Source organism: Barbatula barbatula (genome assembly GCF_947034865.1).
Source record: "Barbatula barbatula genome assembly, chromosome: 6".
In the NCBI taxonomy this organism is placed as follows: Eukaryota; Metazoa; Chordata; class Actinopteri; order Cypriniformes; family Nemacheilidae; genus Barbatula; species Barbatula barbatula.
The window spans coordinates 16,501,232-16,528,721 of record NC_136765.1 but is presented as its reverse complement, the minus strand read 5'-3'; the positions used below and the strand labels follow the sequence as shown (position 1 = coordinate 16,528,721).

Below are 27,490 nucleotides of genomic sequence, written 5' to 3'. Positions count from 1 at the left end.
AGAGGCACGTTATGGACAGCAGAGGGAGCTCCCAGTGCTAAGGAGCACACTGTAATGAAACCAAACAGAGCGAGTGAGTGGCTGGAGCGAGGACTATGAGTCGCTGTATAGGGTTTAAATCAAACTGCGCTTATGAATATATATATAAAAGCGTGCATACACACATATACATTGCTCACATATACATGTATAGTATTGGATGTTCAAGCAAACACATATGAAAAACATGTGCGCACTAATGTGAAATCCATACCAATACATATTAGTATTGCATGCATGTACACTTTGTCACGCATACATATAAACTCGATGCGTGCAAACAAACCTAAACAACACTCGCACATACAAACAAACTCTGCACACACACATCTAAAAAACACTCGCAGCTACTTTTTTTTGTCAAAAGCAACAGATCCAGCTACTTTTACTGGTGTTTTTGGAGACTTTTGTGGTGTTTGGAGAATCGAAAGCACGAATCACTCTGCAGTTAGGCCTACTTTGCTCAACGAGCAGCGGGTGCTGCCGTGAGCCCCTCTCCCGTCCAAAGCCTGGTGTAAATGTAAATGTGGGGGGGAGGGGTAGGGTGACCAGACGTCCCGAAAAACAAAATCTGGCCCTAATTGTCCCGAAAATTATACTTAGACAATAACTAATCAAGATTCTGCTTGATAAACATTAAAAAGTGTCTGCCGAGGTCTACCAGCCCCCGCCGGCTGCTCATTGGCTGCAGAATCTGTTTTCTAAGTTCCAAAAAAAATACCGTAGAGACAGGAGTGCTGGAAACATTGAAAACCTCCGCGAAATATGCTGACGTATGGCCTATATGCACAAAGACAATATGACCTTTTTGTCCCGTTTTTGTTTTAAGCCTTGATGAAGAGAGCGCAAGTTACTGCAGCCGCAAGGAGGACAGTGATGTGCGTAAAGGAGTGATTGGTTGTTCGTGGCACTGTGTACAAAAAAATACTTCACTACACAATTATTTCTTTATTTTCGTTTAAGCTTATTAGCGTTAGGCAATACAGAAAGATCTGATTTACGCACTGTTACTTACAACAGTCATTGTTCCCGGTCCACGGGAACATGGGCGGTTGGTAACAGAGTACACACTGAAAGTGGGTGAGGCCAGTGGTCTGTTGACGAAGAGAATTCTGTGCATACTCGGCCCATGGTAGGAACTGGCTCCAAGAGTCCTGGTGGCCATGGCGGAAGGTCGGAAGGAAACGACCCACTTCCTGGATCTTCCTCACTGTCTGGCCGTTAGTCTGGGGGAGATAGCCTGAGGAGAGACTAATTGTCACATCAAGAAGTTTGAAGAATGATTTCCACACTCGAGATGAACTGTGGACCTCTCTGATACAATGTCCACATTGGACGCCGAAATATCTGAACACGTGTTGGAATAAAAGTTCAGCACTTTCCATGGCAGTCGGCAATCCCTTAAGGGGTATTAGTCTCAGCATCTTAGAAAATCGGTCCACTACCACAAATATGCAGGTGTTGCCTCGAGAGGGGGGGAAATCCGTGGGGAAGTCCACTTCAACATGTGACCAAGGACAACGGGGGATAGGAAGAGTACAAAGTTTTCCAGAGGGCAGATGTTTTTCGCCATCGCACACTCCTTACACCCCCTGCAATTTTAGGCCACCACAAGCAATGTTTTAGAAGCGAGAGGGTTTGATGGATGCCGGGATGACCAGTGCCTGGAGAGACATGAGCTTTGGTTATTAGCGGTGTCCGATGTTGCAAGGGTACATACTTGAGATCAGCTGGACAACCCGGTGGAGCATGCGGCATGTCAGGGATGGTGTCTTCCTCACTCCACTCTATGGGACAGATAAAAACCTTTTCGGGTAGGATAGTTTCGGGATGTGAGGTGTCATCCTCTGAGGAACACAGTCTAGACAGGGCGTCTGCCTTACAGTTTTTATTACCCGGGCGATACGAGAAAATTAAAACGGGTGAAAAGGAGGGCAAAACCTGGCTTGTCGAGGGTTTAGTCTCTTTGCTTCGCGTAGGTACTGCAGGTTCTTATGATCGGTCAGTACCGTAAACGGATGACGTGAACCCTCCAGCCAGTGTCGCCACTCCTCGAGAGCCAGTTTGATCGCTTACAGTTCCCGGTTTCCGATATCATAATTCTTCTCCGCCGGGCACATGGATGAAGACGGGATGGGTTCCCCTGCTGCTGGAAAAGGACAGCTCCGACACTTGTAGAGGAGGCATCGACTTTTACAGTAAAACACTTGTTAGGATCAGGATGGATTAGAAAGGGTCTCTCGCAGAAAGCTTTCTTCAACGTATTAAACAGTGTCCACTTCGTCACTCCAGTTCAAATGTTTGGGCTTACCCTTTAACGCAGACGTTAGTGGGGCGACAATGACACTGAAGTTCTTGATGAACCTGCGGTATAAGTTGGCAAACCCTAGGAACTTTTGAAGGTCTTTCACTGTGGTTGGTTTCGGCCAGTTTGTAATGGCATCGACCTTCCCCTCGTCCATACTCACTCCGTGGTGGGACACATCATAGCCAAGGAATTTAATCGTGGACTTATGGAATTCACATTTCTCAGCTTTGATGAAGAGGGTGTGTCGACGTAGCCGTTCCAAGACTTCCTTTATATGCTGGATATGGGCATCAGGGTAACTGGAATAAATAAGAATATCATCAATGTAGACAAGTGATTTAGCAGGCCACAAAATCTTGGAATACGGATGGTGCGTTGACGAGGCCATACGGCATCACTAAATATTCTCAGTGACCGGTAGGGGTCACAAAAGCCGTTATCCACTCGTCACCGTCACGTTTTCGGATCAGATTGTAGGCACTGCGTAAATCTAACTTTGTAAAAATGTTAGCACCACGGAGCTGTTCAAGAGCCGCTGGGACGAGGGGAAGAGGATAACGAAACTTTTTGGTGATTGCATTTAACCCTCTGTAGTCAATGCAGGGTCGAAGTCCTCTATCCTTTTTTGCCACAAAGAAAAATGGTGAAGCAGCAGGGGAAGTCGATGTACCCTTGTGCTAAGGCTTCAGAGATATACTTATCCATTGCGCCTTGTTCCGGGATGGTGAGTGAGTAGATTTTCCGTTTGGGCACTGGTTCACCCGGAAGGAGGTCAATCGCACAGTCCCATGGCCGATGAGGTGGTAGCTTTGAAGCTCTATTGGGACAAAACACGTCTTTGTATTTGGCATATTCTGGAGGAATAGACTTTCTATGGACGTACTGCATACCTGACGGTCAGATTTCGGCATTTCAGGAAAACAGTGTGAGAAACAGTGATTACTTTGTTTTACTTCTCTAGTGTCCCAAGAGAGCTCCGGGTGGTGTTCGATAAGCCAGGGTCTCCAAGAATCATGTCTGCGGTGGAATTCTCCAGAACCAGAAGTTTCATCCTCTCCTGATGTAGAACGACTGTCAGAGTGACTTCACTGGTGCAAGCAGATGATGTTCCCTTATTGACGTTATAGAGTTCTTTGCAAACGGAATTATCCCCTTCAGGAAGGCCCAAAACTTCCTGTAAGTACTCACTGAACCCTCGATAGGAGTGAAGAAAAGGAACATTCTGATGCCAGATGGAAACGGCCCAGTGTAGCGCCTTCCCGGTAAGTAAAGAGATTATAAAGGCAATTTTGCTTCTGTCTGTGGGATAAAATTAATTCGCACTGAAGAAGAAAACCCTTACACTCTGCCACTTCACCAGAAAATGGAGTTGGGTTAGCCATTGGGACTGTGGTTAAGGTAGCCGAACTTGTAGTAGTGGTGGTGACGTTTGGTGTCTGTAGTATCTCTTGGCATAGCATGTCCACCAGGTTCTGGAATGTGTCCGAATCCGATTGAGACATGTAGAGTTTTTTGGTCCGATCTTCTGTCACACACAGAAGACAACGGAGACAGTCGTTCGCTCGAAACTTGTAAACTTTATTGAGAATATAGCAATGTCTGGAAAATGAGAGATGAATGGGAATCCAGGGAAGAGATCACAGTCACACAGACACCATAGGTTGACAGGGAATTGGTATTCCAAAAGATCCACACGCTGCCGCCGCCGCCGCCGACGACGACGACGACGACGACGACGACGACGACGACGACGACGACAACGACAACGACAACGACAACGACAACGACAACGACAACGACAACGACAACGACAATGAGAGATTCTTCCAAGAGGAGCGAGTCAGGTTTAGTCCAAACGTATACACTAGGTAACATAGACGAGACCGGACAGTGTCTGTGTGTTTGTGGCCGGTTTTTATAATGAGTGTGAGATGAGGAGTAATGGGTGCTGCAAATTAGAAGTCAGGTGATTGTGATCTGGGATAATTGGTTGTGAGTGCAGGAGGACCTGGTAATTCCGTGACGATAACCCATGCTGCACTGTGCCCACAGCTTTGTCTGGTAAGTTAAGTTTTAAAATTTAAAATAAAAAAGCTGTCCAATCACGTTGCAACTTTACACGTCAGCTGTTGGGATCAATAACTTTGGATGCCAATGCGAACGCTTAGCGAACCAGGTATTTTTTATTTTATTTTTTGGTCCAGACCAAAAATACCAAACGAACCGAACTACAAGAATGAACATGCCCTCACTTTTCTGAAGAGCGTGACTGGCGCGCTCCAAGAAGATAGCTGTATATCTAATTTCAAGTGACAAGGAAAACAGCTGCAGGTTGGATGACGCAAATGACCCGTGGTTCGGGAGCTCGGACCCCAAAAAAATTATATGAACGTGGGTGCAGGGGGAGGAATCGAACAAGGGTTCGAACCAGGCAATCGAACTAAATGTGAAACCATAGGTACTCATGTCCCACATGAGCGTGCATCAGTAAAATAAACTGAGAGATTAGGAGATTCTCTTCTGGGAACAGTTCAAGATATAAAAAAAAGATATGTAAACTTTACATATGTATGAAATATATCTGTGTTTTTTCGGGTATTCATTTTATTTTGGACATGCTCATATTGGTGTTTTGATATATTTTAAAATATGTGGTAACATGTAAAATATTATTATATGGTACTGGAAACAAGCTGAGATTCGGCGGAGAGTTGTCGTGGCACCCACTTTGGGAACCACTGTTCTAAACAAACAGTTGGGAGGGGAAGTTGCCTCATGACATTCTGCCGATATAGGCATTCTTTTAAGGAACATGTTTCGACAGTCATTTGATGTTAACATGCATTCATCTGTTCTGTAAAAGAAGACTAGTCAAGTTTGAACTTGTTTATGTCTCAGTACTCAAATAATTTTCGGCTTCAGGCGAGTATCATTTCTGTATTTATGAGCAAAGGAAAAGTTCATATTATTAATTCCAACACCTTATTTTATCCCATCCTTGTTTCATCATCTTGTTTTTGGCATATATAATTCAAAGGAAATACATTTATCAAGGATTAACATTTACAGATCCATCTGCCAACTCTAACTCCTTCTATAGAGCTTTCAAATTACACCAAACCTGATGAAGGCATATTATGCAATAACAGCAACACATTTAGCTTATTTTGCAATGTTTATTGATTTAAATTGACATTAACATTAATATGTTTTCCCTGAACCGATAAATGCGTGTTCTATAACAGCATCCGCAGTTGTCTGAGATGGTGTCTACGATTAACCTCTCTGAACTTTACACACAATGTTGATCTGAAGCAAACATTAGCAAACCTTAGCAACACATTCTTGCAAAATGTCCTTCTTGATGCAGAAAAAAACAAACCATTAGAAGCACGAGCTATAACAAAATGTATTATAGCTAGTATAGCTTGGAACAAAGATGAGCAATGAACATGAATTATGCCTCAAAGATGTGACTTTGAAGAAGTCTAATTTTATAACATAATACATCGTTTTCTTAAGGTTTACAGATTAAATGTTAAATTAATTAAATGTACAAAAATAAATATATATATATATATATATATAAACAAGCAAAATATAAAACCAAATAATAAATAACATCACAACAAAAAACAAGCAAAATAAAATGTTTCTATAACATTTTCAACATACCCTAATTTCACAGTTGAAAGGACAATCACTAAACTTCTGGAACATAATGAAAACAGTGATGGTGCCATAAAAAATATTTAAAACATATCTCTGTTGTTTGACTCTTATGTTCTTTTGAAATGGTACATGGGTGTGGATGGGTAGGTTCAGTTCAAGTTCTTTTCACACAACAAATTGCATAATTGCAAAAGAAGATCCACAGGAAAAAGTATGTGAGGCTCAGCTCATTGTTCGTTTGAGACAAATATGTACTATGACCTACTAAATTAGGCTAATTGCTAATTATACTGTATATACCAACATAACTATATATGTACAATGCATGTAGCCTATATACACAAACATATCCATTTTAAAGACACAAAACGGTCAACCACATCAAAACTTTTTTACAAAATGCCTTTTTTTTAATACATTTACATTTAATGCCCTTTTAACAATGCGACTTAGTGCATTCAAACTAGATCTTTTGAGTTTCCTGGGAAATAAACTGAAATTCATGGCATTCTCAGACGCATCCTCTTTTCTAATTTGACTTCCTCATTCTCAAGATTCTGGTTTTCATGCTTCATAGAACTCTCTCAATGACTCACCAACAACAGTGACAATAATATAAACAACTATATAAAGCAATACCAAGTGTATACACCAAAAATACAATTTGGTTGAGTTTCTTCCTATTAATTTCAAACCCATATGACTTTCTTCAAATGAACATAAAATACTGTGCTAAAGCTTTTAAGCCTAAAAAAACGTGAAAGAAAAACCATTAGCCATTAGACTGCTTTGGGTAAAGTTTGCAGGGTTGGACAAGTGTAAGTAGTATTTTTCTGCAAATTGTTCCCTTAACATATCCATGGAATAAACATTCTTGAAATAGTCTGGTTTTTGAGAAATTGATTTTAAAAGACAATCATTCAAAGAACCCTAACAGTACCAACTTTTGAATTAAAATAAATTACATATTGAATGAATAGATTTATTCCCTGGAAATATTTCCTGCCTCGTCTTTTACCCTATTGGCGCCGATCATTACTCGTCCGCGAATCGAGTATTGAGTGATAGCCATACTCAACGTATGGCGGGAGCAGTTTCTGTTTTTCCTCATACTTTTAATATGTCCCTTGATGTAAATGCGGAACTTTCTGGTGGCAAAGCAATACACCAGTGGATCCAGAATGCAGTTAAACCCCATGAGCATGAGCGTGATCTGGTGGGCATCATTTAACAGCTGATGAGTTTCCCTCCTCCAATTCTTCATCCCCAACACCGACAGCACCCAGGGACCTTGAACCACATGGTGGGGCAGGAAACAGATCATAAACACGCTCATAACAGCACATAGCATCCTCAAAGCTCTTCGCTTGGTGCCGCTGGGTCGCCTCCCCGTACTGGCTCGGGGCTGACTGATGGGTTGGGACAGAAGGGTTCGAGCGATTGAGATGTTGCAGATCATCACCAATAAAAAGACGAGAAAAAACAAGCCTATAATAATGAAATGGGTTGCAGCAACTGAGTATTTATTATCATCGTTCACATTATGATAGCCCTCAAAGCAGCGTAAGATTTCTTTTTCTTTGTCCTCCTGGACCCCGCGTTCAATAAGGTATTTAACTGAACATGCAAGAGTAATGGTCCAGACGGCCGCTGAGATAATAGTGCCACGTTTCCAACAGTCAGAAGAAGCAGCCATCAGTGGCTTGGTAACAGCCCAGTAACGGTTAACGCTGATAACAGTAAGAAAGAGGACAGAGCAGTACGTGTTTATAAAAAAGAAGGAACCTGCGATGCGACAGATGGGATCTGAATACTTCCAGTCACCGCGATGCATGTAGTAGCCAATCCAGAATGGCAGAGCAGACACAAAGAGCAGGTCTGCAATGGTCAAATTGGTCATGTAGATACGAATCTCATTCATGGCTTTAGATTCTCGCATATGGTGCAGTACAAAAAGTGCGTAGACGTTGGCTGCCAATCCAAAGACAAAAACCACGCCATAGAACACAGGGAAAAGAGTGTAACGAAACTCTGAGTCTATGAACTCAAAGGATTTGTTTTCAACTGTCGTTTGATTATTTAAACTGTAGTCGGCAGTGATCCACCCTGTTGGAGTCACCATCTTGTTCATCTGAGAAAACGGACATAAAAGATATTATGAGCATCACTTATTCTCATTCTTATAGTTGTAATGCAAGTCAGAAGCAAAATGTAATTACATACATGATTATAAGGGATTCTCTCTACTCTAGTTTCATTCTCTTTAATGATGTACATGTATGGATGTTATTGAATTAGATTTCAGTTCTCATCACTGCATCTGAAATATGTTGCAGCTTTAAGGAGGAAATAGATTATGCCTCATTCTGTGAAAACGTCTCGGTTACGTCTGTAACCTCCGTTCCCTGATGGAGGGAACGAGACGTTGTGAGAGACTGACTGGGGTTTGATCTTGAGAACCTACTTTCTCCGAGATAATTAATTATAAAACGCCAATGGGCTTGGCGAATGGCACGCGCACGCCAGTCTCCGCCCCGTACATACGGGTATAAAGGAAGATGGCGGCGGTCATTCACTCACCCTTTGTACTGAGGAGCCTGAGAGGGCACTCCCGTTCACTGCAGTGATTCAGTGCAGCGTTGTGGCATGAAGTCACAACTTCTCGTTCCCTCCATCAGGGAACGGAGGTTACAGCAAAACCGAGACGTTCCCCTTCAGTCGGTCTCTCGGTGTTGTGAGAGACTGACTGGGGATCAATCTTAAACGCCACAGCGCTTGCACCGATATCACGACCTCTAGCGGAGCGACCCTGACTGGGCTAGCGAGTCACAAGAGTGCTACCGCAAGACGTAATCTTCCCTGAGTGAGGAATTCAACACACGGGACGACCCAGAGGGGAGTCACTACGTATGGGGCACTAGTCCTAGTACAGGGGTCTGCCTGAGCAGGGATGACTCTACCTATAACGGACCTGGTTCTAACAGACGGCTCCGCTCAGTCTGTTACCAAGTGCAATGCTTAGTGATGGATGGAATGCCTATACTTCACCCGAGAGGGGAAAGTAGGGAGGCTACAATAGCGCACTAGTCTCACCTGGTGAGGGGAGAAGGCGCTTTCGCAGGCGTACGCCCTAACCAGGAGCCCAACCTAAACGTTGGTGGCGTTTAAGGGCATGTGCTGCAACTGGTTCCACGTGGAGATTGTAAAACCTTGTGAAGGTACTGGGCGTAGCCCAACCCGCAGTTCTACAAATGTCTGCCAGAGAGGCACCCTGTGCCAGTGCCCACGAGTGGAGTGGGCTCTCACTGCAAGCGGGCACGGCGATCCTGAGATTGGTACCCAGTGCGCCACCTCTGTTTGGAGACAGCCCCCCCCCGGGTGCTGTCTCCCAGAACAGACAAAGAGCTGCTCAGAGCTTCTGAGGCTCTGTGTGCGGTCCAGACAGAGGCGCAGCGCGCGTACTGGACACAACACATAAAAAGGTTGGGTCTTCCTCTCCGGAGGGGAGCGCCTGCAGGTTCACCACCTGGTCCCGGAAGGGAGTAGTGGGAAGCTTGGGCACGTCGTCGGGACAGGATCTCAGGACCACGTGAGAATTACCGATCCGGTGGAGTCCGGGGAGGCAACAGGTCCACCTGTGCCTGCCGAACCGCTTCCACATGAGCCGGGCTGCACGGGGATGGAGTCGCCACTCTCCGCGGGGAGTACACTGTCGAGAGAGCGCATCGGCTGTCTAGTTCAGGTTGCCCGGAAGAAACGTGGCCCGCAGGGGTTTCACCTGCTGACTCCAAAGGAGGAGGCGTCGGGCGAGTTGTGATAACTGCGGTGAGCGTATGCCGCCTTGCGATTGATGTACGCCACGGCAATCGTGCTGTCCAACCGGACTAGCACGTGTTTGTCCTGCACGAGGGGCTGGAGCCTCCTCAGTGCCAGAAGGACTGCCAGCAACTCTAGGCAGTTGATATGCCAACGCAGTCCGGGACCCGTCCACCGACCTGATACTGCGTGCCCACTTGCACACCGCACCCCACCCTTGCAGGGAGGTGTCTGTCGTTACCACGACATGTGCATCAACCTGAGAGGGATTACCCCCGTCGAGGACGCCATGTGCCCCAGGAGCCTCTGAAAGTTCTTCAGTGGCGTCGGGGGATTCTGATTGATCAACCTCAGACAGCTTAGCACTGACTGTTCACGCTCGTTGGTGAGACGTGCTGACATACGGACAGAGTCTAGTTCCATACCGAGTTAAGAGGTGCTCTGCGCGGGGGAGAGCTTGCTCTTCTCCTGGTTGACCCGGAGGCCTAGACGGTCTAGGTGCCGAAGCACAAGGTCCCTGTGCGTGCACAACATCTCGCGAGTGTGCCAAGTTAAGCCAGTCATCGAGATAGTTTAGCACTCGCACGCCTTGCTCCCTGACAGGAGCTAAAGCAGCCTCCACTAGTTTGGAAAAAACCCGTGGAGACAGGGCCAGACCGAATGGCAGGACCCTGTACTGATACGCCCTTCCCTCGAACGCGAACTGTAGGCACGGCCGGTGTCGGGGGAGAATAGAGACATGAAAGTACGCGTCCTTCAGGTCGTTTGCCACGAACCAATCCTGGTGACGTACCGAGCCCAGGATGCGCCTCTGCGTCAGCATTCTGAACGGCAGCTTGTGCAGGTGCTTGTTCAGGCGACGCAGATCCAAAATGGGCCGCAGCCCCCCGCCCTTTTTGGGCACGATGAAGTACGGGCTGTAAACCCGGACGACATCTCGGTTATAGGGACGGGTTCGACTGCACCCTTCGCCAGAAGGGCGGCGACCTCCTGCCGAAGTACGGAAGCATTCTCTCCTCGCACCGAGGTGTTACAGAATGCCCCGAAACTTGGGGGGCGCCTGGCGAATTGGATCGAGTAACCGAGACGGACTGTCCTCTCTATCCAGTGTGACGGGCTGGTGCGCTGCCAAGCGCCCAAGAACCACGACAACGGGACCAGAGGGACAATCTGCTTCACCGTGCCGGGGGAGGTTGGTTCGGTGGCTGACAGTGCGGTCACCTTGCACAGGGGGGACCCCCCGGGAGGCTGACGGCTCTGTATGTTTACCTGCTTCAGGCGGCCTGACGCAACGTCCAGGGGAGATTGCGGTCGGCGGCCCGATCCATCCAAGACACACCGTCTGGACGAGAGTGCTGTGGAAGAAAACCCAGGGGAGATTTGTCTCTTTGTGAGTATGTGGGCGCCGGACCCTGAAAAGGGCCCAGACTTGATGGAAACGCGGCAGGCAGCGTCCTTCTCCGATCCGGCGTGTGAAAGGCCGGGAATCGGGCCCAGTAAAATCTCCCCCTGGTTCATCCCGTCAGGGCCGCTCAAGGACCTCTTGGCGGGCTGCTGACGGGGAATAGATGCCCTCTTCCGCGGGGGTCTACTCTGGTGGTGTCGTCCTCTGGAAGCTACCTGGAACCAGAGGGCCGCCGCGGGAGGGCAGGGCTGCTGGGAGCCAAGCTGCGCCCGAGACCATGCCGACCTGTTGGCGGGCACGTTGCGGAGTGGCAGGATCTGTTCGTTCGCCTCAGCCTGCTTCCAGACCGCGGAGAATTCCAGGGTATCACCAAGCAGCCCTGCTTGCGAGATGGGCGCATCCAGAAGGCGGGCCTTCTGGGCGCCGTTCACCTGCGCAAGACTACGCCACAGATGCCTCTCTTGGACCACCATTGTGGACATCGACCGACCGAGGGCACGTGCCGTGGCCTTCGTCGCTCGTAGCGTGAGGTCTGTGGCAGTACGCAGCTCACTCATACGAGTTGGGTCAGACTTCCCGCCGTCCAAATCCTTCAGGACTTTTGCCTGAAAAACCTGGAGGACCGCCATGGCGTGGAGAGCGGAGGCGGTTCGTCCAGCAGCACTGCAAGCCTTCGACACGAGTGTCGAAGAGAGCTTACATGCTCTGGACGGGAGTCTAGGTCAAGCCCAAGTGGCAGCTGTCTGCGGGCACAAGTGGCCCGCGACTGCACGCTCCACCCGGGGGACGTCAACATAGCCTCTAGCCGCCCCACCAACCAGGGAAGTCACAGCCACCGAGCCCTCCGGCCTGAAACGCGCCGAAAGGGGCGCATTCCAGGACTTGGCGAGCTAGTCATGCACCTCCGGGAAGAATAGTAACGGAGCAGGGCGTGGCTTTTGACCACGCCCCCGAAACCGCGCATCTAGCCGCGAGCGTTCCGGGGAGGGTGTTGTTACACCCTGCAACCCGATGCATGCGGCTACCCGGGAAAGCATGGCCGACATCTCAGCGTCAGTCTCCTCCGGAGCTCAACTGCCTGACGACAGGAGATCAGAGGAGTCTTCCGCATCCGATGCCAGCAGGCAGCTGTCCGACGCAGCGACAGAGATAGCGTCATCATCCGTGTGCGAAGTCTTACCACTATGAGACGGCCGTCTGCCGCTCGTAGGGGACGAACCAGGTGAGCGTGAAGGGGTATAGATGGTCCGCGAGCGTGAAGCTGACGGAGCAACATCTATCGGAGTCCCTAAATCACCCCCGCCGCTCGACAAAGCCGTCAACCTCGCCGAAACGGCAGCTGAACACGCCTGGGAAACAGACGGGGTGGTGGCAGCGCTCAAAAGAACGTAGCCACCGTGACCGCAACACCCTGATTGCTATGTCCGCACATACGGGACACACCGCATCAATGAAACCTGCCTCAGCATGCTTGCCAAGCAAGTGACACAGGAATCATGGCCGTCAGACTCCGGGATGAGTCTGTCGCACCCAAGGATACAGCTATGAGACATGCTCGTAGCCGGAGGGACTTACCTCTTAAGGTCTGTAGCCTTCTGCCGAAACGCCTAGGGGAAGTCCACCGAAAGGAGAAGTCCGCTGCTCCGCGTCATAAATCCAGCAGGTTAAAAGTTTTCTCGAAGTCGAGTATCGCGTGTAGCATCAGCAAACACACAGGTTCCGAAGAACAAAGGATGAGTGAATGACCGCCGCCATCTTCCTTTATACCCGTATGTACGGGGCGGAGACTGGCGTGCGCGTGCCATTCGCCAAGCCCATTGGCGTTTTATAATTAATTATCTCGGAGAAGGTAGGTTCTCAAGATCAAACCCCAGTCAGTCTCTCACAACGTCGAGAGACCGACTGAAGGGGAACCACAGTTCACCCACTGCATCATCAGAGTTTATTTTCAATTCTAGGCCATAGTGTCAATACTAACTGCATGTATAGTAAGTACCTATCAGGAATTAAAAACAATAGACTATGATTATAGACCGCTAATGCTGTAAAGGCTGCAATACTACAATTTTTAATGATAAACTTTATTTAAAGTCCAAACTGACATTTAAAGTTGTTTTCAAACTTAATGCATTCTTTTCATTTTTATGTCTGAGGTAAATACACATTTTTACATTACACTTAAGGTGAAAAAAGAAAAGAAAGCAATGTTACCAACCAAAATAAGGAGGAAGGTGCTAAAAGTTACTAAATAATGTTGCATGATGACGTCTTTGTGATATGACACAAAATTATGTCTGTGGCCCTCCCTTGTAGCTAGAAGGGATACACCTACAGCCAGAAGTTATGCAAAATCTCGCCATATAATTATTATAAATTACCTTAGATAACACCTACCCCAACCCTAACACTAACCTTACAATAAAAAAAATTATTAACTGTTGTCAGCTATGGGGCTTTTATTGTTTATATTGTTTATGTAAATTTAGTGAAATGTGTTTAGTTTTGTTGGTATGACGAAATATGACAGGTTTTGTGGATGCAGCTGTGTCCCTTCCAGCCAAAACCCGATACCTTATCAATTATAAATACATTTTACAGTGGTGTTTCAAACCGCGGTAGACCGTATGGTGAAAAGTGCCAATGAAAACTTTGCATGTTACAGTCTTTTTGTTCTAGAAGTGTCTAAACCAGGGGTCTCCAACGCGGTGCACGTGGGCACCTGGTAGCCCGCATTAACTCTGTAAGGTGCCCGCTAAACACAGGGCTCACCAATAATCCTCAAGACAGTTGACAAATCTGTGACTACACCGATCAATCAAGTGCTACATCGTCATGAACGTTTACTATTAGCAAGTGTTATAAGCTTTAATATATTCAAGTGCAAAAATATCTGAAAGAAAACTGAATTTGGTTCTGTTTGTGTAAAAATAAGGCATCACATGTTTAAAGTTTGAAAGTATGTTATCCTCTAGAGAATTTTAGATATTTTGGTAGCCAAAAAGGTTGGAGACCCCTGGAATCCTTCATCCCAACATACTACAACGATACTAAAACAATTTTTATATTGGCAAGGTAAATACGGTTGCGTAAATACAGCTTACGGCTGTAAACGGTTTTTTTTCCAGCATTGCAAATTACGTGTGCCTAGGCTACACAGAAAAACTAAAAACAAAACCCTCTTGTTTAATCTCGGATGCAAAACATTTATGTTTTACATGAAAAACAAACATTTAGTCATTTTAACCCACCTCGTAATTCCGGTTCAATGTTTTCGCTCCTCTTATTCCTTTCGCGTTGAGCTCTCAAAAGTGACTTCAGCTCACATCAGTCATCTCTCTCTCTCTCACTCACTCATTCTCTCTCACTTCCTCTCAGGAAATTTGTTGACCTAAGAACACTTAGTGTAATAATAACACAATAACGTATGCTATTCTATCCAACACCTCTATGCGATAAGTTATAAAAAATAGAAGCAGGCGCTGAGTATCTAGTGCACCCAAGTTTTAAAGAAAACTATCCCTTAAGACGTCTTTGGAGTTGTTCATGCTAAACATTTAAAGGTTACCCAACGCCCACGTTACTCAAGGAAAACACGTTTGAAGAGATCATATTTGTGTGAGAACATATTTAAGTGTTGTTACTTTGTAATCTTGTGCGTGCTTGCGTGTATTTTTCATATGAATTTTACATAACACTAAGAAATTATGGGTTGTTTTAGCTCTAATACATACTGAATCTTTATGATTGGATAGGGAAGAGAGGACAGACGTGGTTACTTAATACTTCTTCAACATTAGGAAACACAGGACATTTTCTCTGCGATGACACAATGGCAGCCACACTAAAATGATTTATCTGCGTACTCTCCCTACTGTACTGATTGCATCATCTCTTGTTGAGTGGTTTCCTAATGGATGATTCAACCTCATTATAAGCCACCATAAATTATATGGCTGGAGATCTTAGTTGTTGACCAGGGTGCATCTAAATGTATTACATATGTTGCTAGTTGCTAGTTGATGCTAGTTGATTAAACAACCTTATCATTCATTTGCTTTCTGTCTAACTGGTTTAGGTAAATTTTACATTTACAGGTGAACCCAAAGAGCATTTGTATCATGTATGCAAAGTATGATCAGTGAGATAATATATATAGTTTTAAACAATGTAGTTTTCTGGTAATTCTAAGAATATTGTCTCATTTGTATCTAGTTTCATATGTAGTGTGTACTAATTCACAAGAAGGCATCTATAAAATAACAAGATAGTTTTCTATTAAGAGCTTATGTTTCAAATAAATAACTCTAGGGCCATCTGATTCAGTTTAATCAATTTAAAGGGGTGGTGCAACGGTGTGTCATGCATTCTGACATGCTTTAGTTCCGCCTAAAGCGGAACTTATAGTTGTAATGATTTACCTTGCAGGCTTTTTTATTTGTATTTTATGAGTTCTTATTTATTTCATGTTTTTTTTATACTGTGAATTGTGTCTATACATCGTACAGCAGTTTGGTACAACACTTGTAGTTTTTAAATGTGCTATATAAATAGACTACAGATATTTGTAGGGTGATATTCTGTAAGTACTCAAGATTAACATGAGAAATGCAGAAACTCTCTTAGTTATGGCCACTTTAACAAGTCTCTTACCGTGACCACTACAGCACTATATTTGCTGTTATTAAAGTTAACACAACCTACAACAGTACATCGTCTTCAAACCATTTACATTTATTCATTTGGCATACGCTTTTATCCAAAGCGACTTACAAGTAGTACATCTTCATAAACATTTTCACTGTGCTCTAAATTAATTCTTAAGTCTTAGGATAAATATTCAATACAAACAAAATCCCCTAGATGGAGACTTTACCCATGAAATTCAGGCAAATTTCTGGACGTGTTAGAGCTTGCATAAAACATGTATTTCTCTTCAAAGATACATGGCACTGCTGGTTGTGTTGTTGAATTGTAAATAAGTGCTATATTGTATCAAAATCACCATTGTTCAACCACTTTTGCACCAGTCTAGGAAAGTGTGTTTGCTATTGTTTGTATAACCAGGTACTTCTTACAGATAAGATCAAAAAATTCCCTTTAACACACAAATTGTTATAAACGTTGATAAAAGTATAAACGTTTTGATCGAAGTTGCTATAAAAAGCCAACTGCACGTATTTTTTCTGAAATTTTTAAAGGGATAGTTCAACCAAAAATGAAAATTCTGTCATAATTTACTCACCCTCCTGTTATTTCAAACCTGTTTAAATGTGTTTGATCTGATGAACAGAGAGATGGCTATTTGGAAGAATGTCAGCAATTTTCAGTTCTGGGACATCATCCACTACGATAGTAGGAATGTATTATTATTTTGTTCTGTTGAACACAGAACTTGATATTTTGAAGAATGTTGGAAAACAAACAGTTCTCGGGCACATTTGACTACCATTTACCTAGTCCCAGAACTGAAAATAACAAATATTCTTCCGAATATATTTCTCTGTGTTACTCAGAACAAAGTAATTCATACGAAATTACATGAGAGTGAGTAAAAGATGACAGAATGTAAATTTTTGTGTGAACTATCACTTTAACTGTGACATAATTATGTTAATTTAGGACAGTCTGCTTTATTGTTTTCCTCACTTATGTAAGTCGCTTAAGATAAAAGCTTCCCTAAGTAATTTTCATTTTCACATTGGCAGTCTTGCCTCGAGATTTTAGTGAAAATGAAATGTCAAATCATCAATTGCATTTTCTTTTTTAATTTGACAGGGACAACGCATTGTAAGTGTAAAATAAAACCATTTTAATTGTCATTTTGGCACATATTGTACGCACAGTTATTCATAATGAAATTGTTGTTCATTTACTTTTTCCTAATTTTATTTATTTAAATTCGGCAGGATTGAACGTATAAATGTGAATAGGCCTACATTAAAAAGGGGCTATGCCTGGGCAGCACACTCTCACATTTAATGCAATTCTTTAAACCTCAATCATTCCACACACAGGCCAGGGCCTACGAATGGAATCTGGGAAAGTGATGGGCCGAATTTACCCAGGTGCTCTTTGTGGAATGTTGGCCTGCAGCCTGAAGACTATGCGATATCGTGAAGATAGAGAGAATCACATTCTAGAAGAAGCTAAAACACATTGTGTTAAACACATTACTCGATGCAAACACAATTTGTTTGCAGTACATCTCTGTGCTGTAAACCATTAGCAGCTTTGATTGGGTGGAATGAGGTGAGGCGTCTTCTGTCTGTAATATTACTGTATTGTAATTGGCTGGGAGTTACAGAAAACCTACAGGTTGAGAAGTGCTAGTAGTTCTGATACAAAAATATATAGGATGAATCTTGAATAAATGACTAGGTGTAAAAAATATTATTAAAACATTTGTTGATTTTAAAATAGAGTTCTATTCAATGCACACTGACATTGGAAGTGGTTGTAAAGATACAGCAAAAGAAGGAGAGAAAAAACATAGCAAAGTTACCCAAGACTTCATTGTTGTGTGCAGACTGATTTCTGGACATGTCCAATCATGCCTTGCTTTTGAAGCATAGACTTCATAGGGTTCAAGCTGTTCTTTTAGTTGTTTAACATCAAAACAGCTGAACACTCATATTCTCTGTGATAAAAAATAATCGAATATAACCTAAGAATGAATGAAAGAACTGGTACACTATTTTTGATCCAGGTGATGACCTTCTGTTCAATGTTCACAATTGAAAACCATACAAACCATCTAAAAAATTTAACTTTTCTAGAGTGCATTTTCCCACCTTTACCTCACCCTTAACATATCTGTGTGAATTTGAAATATTCTCCCCACCTACAGCTTCTCCTATGACATGCAGTGGCCCTATACAAAATTGTTTTAAGAGTAAAGGAATTTGTTTTGATTTAACAGGTGACAGCTTGTGTAGGAGTCAGAAGGCTGTTAAAAGCCACTTGTGTGCTTTGTTTATCCCTTGACATTCAAAACTATAGGCATTTGACATTACTGTTACCATCACGCCTGGTTTGTGAAAGGGAAAACATCACAAAGTTGTTCTCAGGGCTGGAAATGAAGGAAGGGGGGAGTTCAGGGAGTGAATTTTAAGGGGGGGGCAGAATTGTGAGGATTTCCATCTTTTAAATGCCTCCAGAAGTGGCTGTATCTGTGGTTTAAAAATATATAATATACAGTATAACGTCCCCCAGTGAATCTCTGCAATTTCCAACACTGGCTTTACTTGTATTATTATTCAACAAATTTTATTTAGTACATAGAATTCTGATATTTTTAATATTTTAATATTTTTAATAACGTGATTTTAGGAATATTTTTATGAGAACAAATGTTAATAGACAGGGTATTGAAAAGAGCCCCATTAAAAATCTATGCATTAACCAATCTACACTTTGCATGCCAAACACTCCAGGTAGATTCATTGAGAACAGAAGCTTATCAAAAAGATAATTTGGGGAAATTATTTGGATATTATTGTTCATTATTCCGTGTTTTCTCTCTAAATAGACTTTCTGTCAGAAATAATAATGTCATGACATTTTCCATTGAGAGTCTAATGCTACATGTTTATCAAGCAATCATGTTAATGTCAATAGTCACTTCATCTACTGTGTAAAAGGCATTTTAAATGGATTAAGAGTGCAATGAAAACCTCTGCAGACATTACGACCGTAACACTGTCTGTACCTGGTGGTATTTTTAAAGCTTAACGTTTTAAAATGAGGTCACATACAATAAACAAGCATCGCAACCCTTTAATACTGCCAGAAAAGTAATAATTGTATTTAGTGTAGCTATCTTGCAAGAGGCTATCTTTAACCAAGGCAGCATACTACAGAACTGATTGTCTACATGGCAGTCACTTAAGGCCATCTAGGCCTATTTCAAGCTGAAATTTTTATATCCACCATGCTGTTTATCCAGGATCACTGCCACTTGAAAAAACAATTTATTTAAGAGCTATATTCACATGAAGCTTGATCTTACACTTCAATGAAGTGCAGTTAGTCTGTTGAGGTCTATTAACTAATCTAAAAATACTCAAACACGATCGGAATCACAGCAAAACCATTCACAAATCACCCTGATTGTATTGCTGATAAACCTTTCATGCGATAATAATCGTAGATGCATGGCCACGCTTCATTGAGTTCACGGAGTGTCTAAATAGCATACTGAAGAACAACGATAAAACTTGTCCACCGCAATAGCTGTTACTTTTAGAATTTAACTTTTTTTTCTGGACCCTCCACAGTAATGTTTGCATTTGCAGTAAACATAAATGTTTGCAATGAACTCACCCCTAAAAATAACATTGTGTCCTATCTCTTCTCGTCATCAAGCATAATACAGAGCAAGCAAACTGGTTTGCTGATAGTAAACCACCAAAGCCATTGGTTTGAAATAACTCTAATGAAGAGTGAAAGTGTTTGTAATTTTGGTGGAAGCTTGCGGGTTCAAGCTCTGCACCAGCAATCAACTGGTTGCTGGTTGAGACCCTGCACTGGAAACTCAAGGACCTCTGTACTGGAATAATGACTGTATTATTGAAATAGCCTACTCAGAAGTCAAAGAACTTCAATGCATTCTCCAGACAGTGCAACATGCAATGGATGTACAAATAACAACACACATGCAAGAAAAAGTGATAAAATAAATATTTATTCTAAGGTGTGTTTGTAAGTTTGCAAGCCACATGATTAATAACGGCAATGTTCATTAAAAATGCAAAAGATAAGGTAGAACTGTTAGTAAACTGCGTTCCAGTTATTCCTCCAGCTTCCTCTAGAGCTGAGCACAGGTCTGTCCCGTCTCTCTTCTTACTTGGGAAGGCGGGACCGTATTAGCCGGGCAGGGCGTTCTTTCTGCGGTCAGAGACAGCGTAGACGTCCTAGGGGTGGGTCTTTTTTGGCAAAGGAAAACCCACCTTTTTCATTGTTTGGATCTCGAAGGAATGTGATGGTTTGATCTTGCGCCGCAAGGGAGGGGGTGAGAGAAGGAACTAGCGAAGATCCTGCTGAGAACGGCTCCGTTCAATCCTCAAAAGTAAAACGCGACTGAGTAGTTTTCCATTTCAGAGCGCTACCTCCCGGACGCCGACTCGGCCCGAAGACTTGTTCATACAATTGTTGGGGATTGCCAACACTCTCCTGTGTGCTCAAGGTAAGAGAAAACCGAACCGGGGCTACCGAGCTAGTTTTGTGAGGGGGGAGCTAAATGGTGGAATCTTGCCCCTAGCACGCAACTCCAAACTGCGGCAACTTTGCCATCCTCCTCCCCCTCCTGTTCACCGCAGCGGAGGTGCTCGATGAGAGGGACTGCGGCGATTTTAGACAGGGTATTTAGCATCCGATAACCTTGCACGTTAGCGACGCTCGAGTTAACTTAACCGGGACTTTCCGAACAGCAGATGCTAAGTCAACCGAAAGAGTGGAGATTTTGACAGAATCAGATGCCTAGTCAAAGTGGTTCGTTGTACGTCAACGGCGTCGCAAATGTAGCGAATGAAAGTTTACATCGTAACATTAAGCGGCGTTATGCGCACTTTGAACGTTTTCGTTTGTCTCGTGCACTGAAATGCCAAACTGATCTGAAATCCTTGCCACGTACACCCAACGTACGCTGGTTTTCGGAGAACATATTGTTTTTTAAACAGCCCAAATCGCTTTCTGGGAAAAACCTTGACTGTGACAAAATCGTGTACCAAACTCAAGCTGAATGTTTTCATTCCTCACACAGCGGTTTTCCTCAACGTCTAACCTTGAAAGCGTTTCTCACGTAGAATTTGTGCCGAATAGGCAGATCGAGACATGGCCGATAACCCTACCGTGGGACAGTTAAGGGGCATACGTACAACTCATGTTCGTCTCAGAGACATTCCGTGTTAAATTTGGATTCCTGTATCGTAACTTGTAGCTTTTTTGACACGCAGCATGTGTTCCGACGCAGCTTTCGGTGGGCCACGGACGTGAATAGAACACGTATTTCAAGCTGTGGCTATTAATGTTGACAGCCGTTATCAGAGATGCGCGACCGTGTCATATATGATGACAGGCACGATTAAATGCATCTGGTGGTTGTCAAATACATCGGCTTATATTTTGGGCCTATATTATTAAGGGAAAGTGCTATTTTAGTTTTGCCACTAAAAGTTGCTTATTTTTTACATGCGTGCTTTAAAAGGATGACGAAAGGCGGAGGTGTTGTGATATTGCACCACCTGTGTATCTGGGGCTGTGAAAGCCTAAAGACATACACATGTGCTAGTCTATGTGCATGTCAAACCAAGGAGACACAGGCACTATGAGTATTAATTTGTCAGGTTGGCTCGAGTGCTGATGGTTGGGGGTTGGGGAGTAGGAAAAAAAACTAAAACACTGAACATGGAGAACAGCAACCCCCATAGAAGCTCCATTGCACTTGGCAGGTGGGGCTCATAAAGCATAAAAAAGAGCAGAGAGAGGACCTGCCAAGGCCTGTCCCGGACTTAAATGCAGAACATTGATGGATTTCCAGTAAGGCCTGAGAGGCAACATTTATCTCTTGTGGTTCCAGAGCGAATATTTGAATGTATAAAACATGTAAAGAATGTATTAGAAAGCACTGGAACATTTACATGAACCATCAAAGAAACATTATCTCTCGTCTCTGACGGTTTCTTAACAAAAACTAGCACCTCTCACATTTTCTGTTTTTCTATGACATAATATGCAGAAAGATTAATGACAGATTGTACGGTTTATTTGTAAGTTAACTAAATAATCAACTTATCAGAGAAAATGTATTGGATAGGGGAAAATGTTCGATTCATCGGAAAAACAATTGATCGATTAGTCGATTGAAAAAAGTAATTGTATATTGCAGCCCTAATGAAGATCAATGGGATAATATTTAATGAGAAAGAAGAAAACCTGTCTCATATCTTTTGTCATTGATGTTAAAGGCGTGCATCCATTCAGGCTCTATGGTATTTTGGCACAAGCTCTTTGTAGAAGCTATGCAAATGAGTTAGATTCCAAAAAAGGGCAGGTTGCACTAGATACACAACCTTACACAAGCCAGATTAAATTAAGCAGTAAATGGGGTATTCGATCCTCACTTGATTTCCAATGTAAAATCTGTGTCCTGAAGCAAAAACAGCTGTGAGCCACTGTATGTCTTCCACTGGATTCTAGAGTCATATGTCTGTGCTTTCAGTCGAGAACGCGGGCTGTCACTCTCCATATGCTTCTGTGTTTGTGTGATTTGTGTTTTGCAGTTTCGGTCCACGCTTAAAAGGTTAAAGGTTGCATTCTGATGAGCTGTGTCTCTTGTTTATATGACAATGCAGGTGAACTTTGTAAAGTAAAATAGGACGGGTGTGTAGTTTTGAGAAACAAGCCAGGGGTGCCTCTCATTCAAGGAAAATTTTGAAAAAGAAGTTTGCACAATGGTCAAGTAATGAATGCTTGCAGCAGTGTAATTTCTGCCTGTCCTCTGTACTTTTCTTTATGAGCAGGCACTGTTTCTGGGTTTGCCAGAGCGCTGATGGCTTTTCCACTCATGATATATAGTGAATTGCTGGTGAAGCTGAGGGCCGGGTATCAGTGCTGCCCAATAAGAGTAATTACCAGACTTAGCACCAGACCAAGGGATTACGGAGAGGCTAAATGACTAGTCTGAGGTTTAAATTCAACATTGCGGTTCTTTCCTGGTGTTCCCTCCATCACTCACAATGAGTTGAAAGTTTCTGACATTGTCAGTTGTATTGAAATTGTAGCTGATACTGATAAGCTGCAACTTATGTTATGGCTGACATTAAGGTGTACTTATGTTAAAACTAAAATTGAAGAGAATCACAATATTACAATATACAGTATGAAAGATTAATGTTTATTTAAAGGCAAGCCAAAGGTCACAATGTTTTATAGGGTTATGAAATTAAGAACGTTGTTAAAAATTAACACTCAATGCTGGATGGCATGAGAATCTGAGAAATCTTTGTTGTGTTCACAATAAATTTGTCTCTATATACTTTGCCATTACACAGATATCTAAATCGAACAATCTGTCAATTGAATCGAGCACTAGTATATGGATCTGATGTCTCAAATTCATTCTGTTAAATAATGTAAATAAATGAACAAAGCAGTTTAGAGGTACTTGGAGACAACAGAGCAAAGTTTACAAACATCCCATGGCTTTTAATGGAACTCTTCAGGTTATCAGTTTTCTCAGAGCAAAGCTGTTCTTCCAGACAGATGAAGTTACTTTCATGTCAAACAGGTCGTTATGGACGTCAGCGAGGGATTAATTTTTGGCGGCATGTAAACAGACTTCCAGTGCTGCAGTTGACATTACAAACCAGTCGACTGGGATGTTTATCTTGCGTATGCCCATTAGAAAGATGAATAATACTCAAATGAGTTGCAAAAGGAGTTCAAATTTTGAAAAACTGATTATTTCTCATAGGTTCAGTTGAGTTCTGTATCGTTTGATCATGTCAGCCGTATGTCTCAGTGTTTTGCTGTCAAGGAGTGGAAGGGCTTGATGACAGATATTCTGGTTGTTAAAAAAGAGGTGTCAAAGTGTGAACATGAGAAGATTACAGCAGCGTCTCCCACACACAAGCACACACTAAACCAGTACAGCTGCCCATGTCAGATCTCCACAAAATATCTCATGCACACATGCTGGAGGGCTTTTTTATTCACTTTTCTTTGGGTAAATACATATCTAAATAATAATGTCAATAAAGAATATGCCACTGTCTTAGCAAATTCATTATTACTAGATTCCTGTGGAAATAGAAAGTGTGTTCTAGTTTGAACAACATGGTCTGTTTGGTTGATAATTCATGTTCTTGCATGTCTAGTTGATGTTGTCACAGCTTCTTCTGTCATTTAGTAGCACAGTTTGTCAGGCTGTTATGTGTGTGATGTGTCCCATTCACATATTTAGCCCATATTTACCGAAATGATTTAGTCATCACGAGAATCACACCTTTGAGTCACAACTTTAGTTGTACTGACACGAGCCAAGTATCAGTCAATGTCAGTGACGGATAACAATTACTTTCGTAAAACAGCTTACTCTTAGTTTTTAAAACTACAAGCACCCTTGCTTGTCGATAGATAGTACTCATTTCAATTTTTTTAATAAATGTTGAATACTTTTCGCAATCATTTTGTTGGTTATTATTATTTATATCCACATTATATTGTCCATATATTGCCCTAAAAAAAAAAATCTCACCAAAAACTGTACCTATTTTACGAGTTGACAATTTTGCATTCATTTGTACAATTTCACTTGGGTGAAAATAAATTGTGCCAAGCGTACAAATGACATTGAACAAATCCATAACTTGGCCACCAATTTGCTAATTGATGTTGAAAAAACACAAGGCACACTGCCAAAGCTTATTTCCTGAGCGGTAACTGCATGTGACTTTAGATGACCAGGGATATGCTTAGACTCAACAGAGTCTACAGCTGATATTACTTATATTCATGAGGAAAAGATGTCATGCCTCTGTCTCTTCTGTATGAAGTCTCCCCTTCAGAGAAACGCCCCACCCTGTCACTCTCACCAGCGCACAAACACACCCTTGTTTACATTTGCGTGTGTGCACAGGAAGCAGAACATTCTGAGCGTGCTCAAGTATTTTGGTGCGTTGAAGGAAGGCTTGACTCTAAAGTCAAACCGAGATGAGATACTAGGAATGTCTTACTTTATTTGTCTTTGTCAGATTGTGAAATTATTGCCCATTCACCTTTGACAGTGTTTTTAACACCACCCCTGCACACGCCCCCTCTCGATTGTATCTTTTCTGGTGTGGATGAGAGAGTGCGAGTGTTTTTAAAATGTTTCGAAAGGTCTCCTGAAATTGCTCATATAAACCGGAATGATGCACACACAGCAGCCCACATGCTCTTGTAATGGTGTTATATTCCCTCCGTATCCGGTACAGAACGCCGGACACAGCTGCAGTGCTGGGCTGCTGCACAGAATGAATTGATTACATTAAAGTTCATTAGCTTCTGTGCGCGTCTATGTGCATGTTTGTTTTGGGTGGAGATGGGGAATTCCACTAGGGATCCAGCTAATGCTTCTCAACTGCTGTCCTGGTTTCCTCTCCAGAATCTAGCGTGATAGTCTAATGTGCCACTGGGTGCTAATTGTAGTCGTTCCCAGCTTTTTTCCAGCAATATTTCACGAAATCTTCTGTTCTCAAGACATTTTAGCTGTCAATGATCCATATTTGTGTTTTCCCTCTTGTGGCTTCCCTCTGCTTGTTTCTTTTCTTTTTACCACACAAGCAGTAGAGTTGTGGTGGCATGTTGTTACTAACTTCTAGTTCTCGATTTTTAAAACTTCTTGGCTATAAATCTGAGTAGTGTATATCCAGTGACTTTGCTAGGCCCTTTTCAGATGTGCTTTAGCCACCCTAAAAAAATTGTGAGCAATAATGTAATGTATTTAGGAATTTGAGAACTTGGTTGTTTACCTCCAGCAAAATGAAAGCACTTCACCAATACTTAAGAAAAATAAGAAAAACTTAAGACGGCATACTTAAGAAAAATATCACAATGATATTGTAGCGCACAGAAATGTGTCATTCCTGAGTGAAGTGCATGTTTTTATTTTTCTGCACCTAGTTATAGAGAGTTTTGAGAGCCCCGGAAAGACGACGGGCAGCCTGGTGTGACTGTGTTGTTCCTTGTTGTTTTTCAGTATTTGTATTATTAATTTAAAACATAATGTTGATATTGGTGTCAGGCTAATCAGAATGAATTCCAGGGTAACATCATATCAAGTTATTCCTTCTACAACCCGAATTTCGGAAAAGTTGGGATGTTTTTAAATTGGAATAAAATGAAAACTAAAGGAATTTCAAATAACATGAGCCAATATTTTATTCACAATCGAATATAGATAACAGATCACTTGTAAACTGAGAATTTTTACACTTTTATCCTCTAAATTAGCTCATTTAATATTTAATGCTTGCTACAGGACTCAAAAAAGTTGGGACGGGGGCATATTTACCATGGTGTAGCATCTCCTTTTCTTTTCAAAACAGTTTGAAGACGTCTGGGCATTGAGGCTATGAGTTGCTGGAGCAGGCATGACATTTTAAATGAGCTAATTTAGTTGATAAAAGTGTGACATTTCTCAGTTTAAACATTTTCTATGTTCTATTGTGAATAAAATATTGGCTCTTGTGATTTGAAATTCCTTTAGTTTTCATTTTATTCCAATTTAAAAAACGTCCCAACTTTTCCGGAATTCTGGTTGTACTAAATAATGAGTCAGCAGGTGATTGTGACATTTATTATATGGATTTGTGGCTGTTGTTGTCATTTTGAATTATAGATGTTGCAGATTGATAGATTAATGTGATATTAATTTTAATAACAATAACTTGTCTTAATTCTGCATATTCTTTCTTAATTATTTATTTTAGTAATGTACAGTATGTGGTGCTTGTAGAGTACGCACGCACGCACGCACGCACGCACGCACGCACACACACACACACACACACACGCACACACACACACACTTCATTGGAGGCTGAGCTCCCCTAATCTTGAAAACCTAGAATTCCCCCTGTGTATATATTGTTGCTGTCCTTCTCAAACCTTGTATATTTCACAATTTTCTTTTTGTTGCCATAAATCCTTTGTTTGTCACTGTATCTAACAAGTAAAAAATGTAAAAAAATGCTTGTCTGCCTTGTCAACCCAGTATTCATTTAATAATGAATTTCTTTTTTTGAAAATTTCAAGGTTTTTAAATAACAGCGAAGATATGATTGTTTAAATTTTGAAAATAAAAATAAATGCCACTGCTCCATTTAGAATTAACCCATTTTCACAATCCTCATGGAAACACACCGGGACTCTCAGGCCCTACACTGACCTGATTTCCAGCCCAGCAGAGAGGTTCAGACATGGGCAGAGAACAAGGTTGTTTCTCCCTCCCCTTTCTCCACACAGTCTCTCTGATGCATGAACTTTAGTTTTAGCTGACGGGCCCCATTGCTGTCTACGTAGCTTTGTATGCTATTGACCAAATGATGAACGAACCCCTTCTGTCACTAAATGTTGTTTCTACTATAACTTATTATGTTTTAGGTTGTCATCTGTCTTTGGAAATTAGTTGAAAATGTATACATTGTGCAGCCAGAGAAATATGACAGTCACACATGTATGCATTGTCTGCGCATGCACCTGCAATTGAA

The 27,490-nt window shown here is 42.5% G+C and overlaps 2 protein-coding genes across 3 annotated transcripts in view; one reads left to right on the top strand and one right to left on the bottom strand.

The window, feature by feature from the left end:
• Positions 1-6,413: 6,413 nt before the first annotated feature.
• ptafr (platelet-activating factor receptor) lies at positions 6,414-14,592 on the bottom strand. The gene is made up of 2 exons (XM_079458549.1): positions 14,489-14,592; positions 6,414-8,150 (listed from the first exon to the last, which is right to left on the bottom strand). The coding sequence occupies exon 2, from the start codon at positions 8,148-8,150 to the stop codon at positions 7,002-7,004; it is 1,149 nt and encodes a 382-aa protein (XP_079314675.1). The 5' UTR covers positions 14,489-14,592; the 3' UTR covers positions 6,414-7,001.
• Positions 14,593-20,077: 5,485 nt separating this feature from the next.
• Positions 20,078-27,490, top strand: part of luzp1 (leucine zipper protein 1) — a 39,627-nt gene continuing 32,214 nt past the window's right edge. Inside the window, exon 1 of one of the 2 annotated variants that reach the window (XM_079458582.1) lies at positions 20,078-20,424. The gene's annotated coding sequence lies outside the window, so the exon portion shown is untranslated. The remainder of the gene's footprint in view (positions 20,425-27,490) is intronic. The other variant, XM_079458581.1, reaches the window with a different exon arrangement.

Bases quoted from the DNA above. Each gene is read 5' to 3' on its own strand.
- ptafr (XM_079458549.1), bottom strand. From the start codon at position 8,150: ATGAACAAGATGGTGACTCCAACAGGGTGGATCACTGCCGACTACAGT.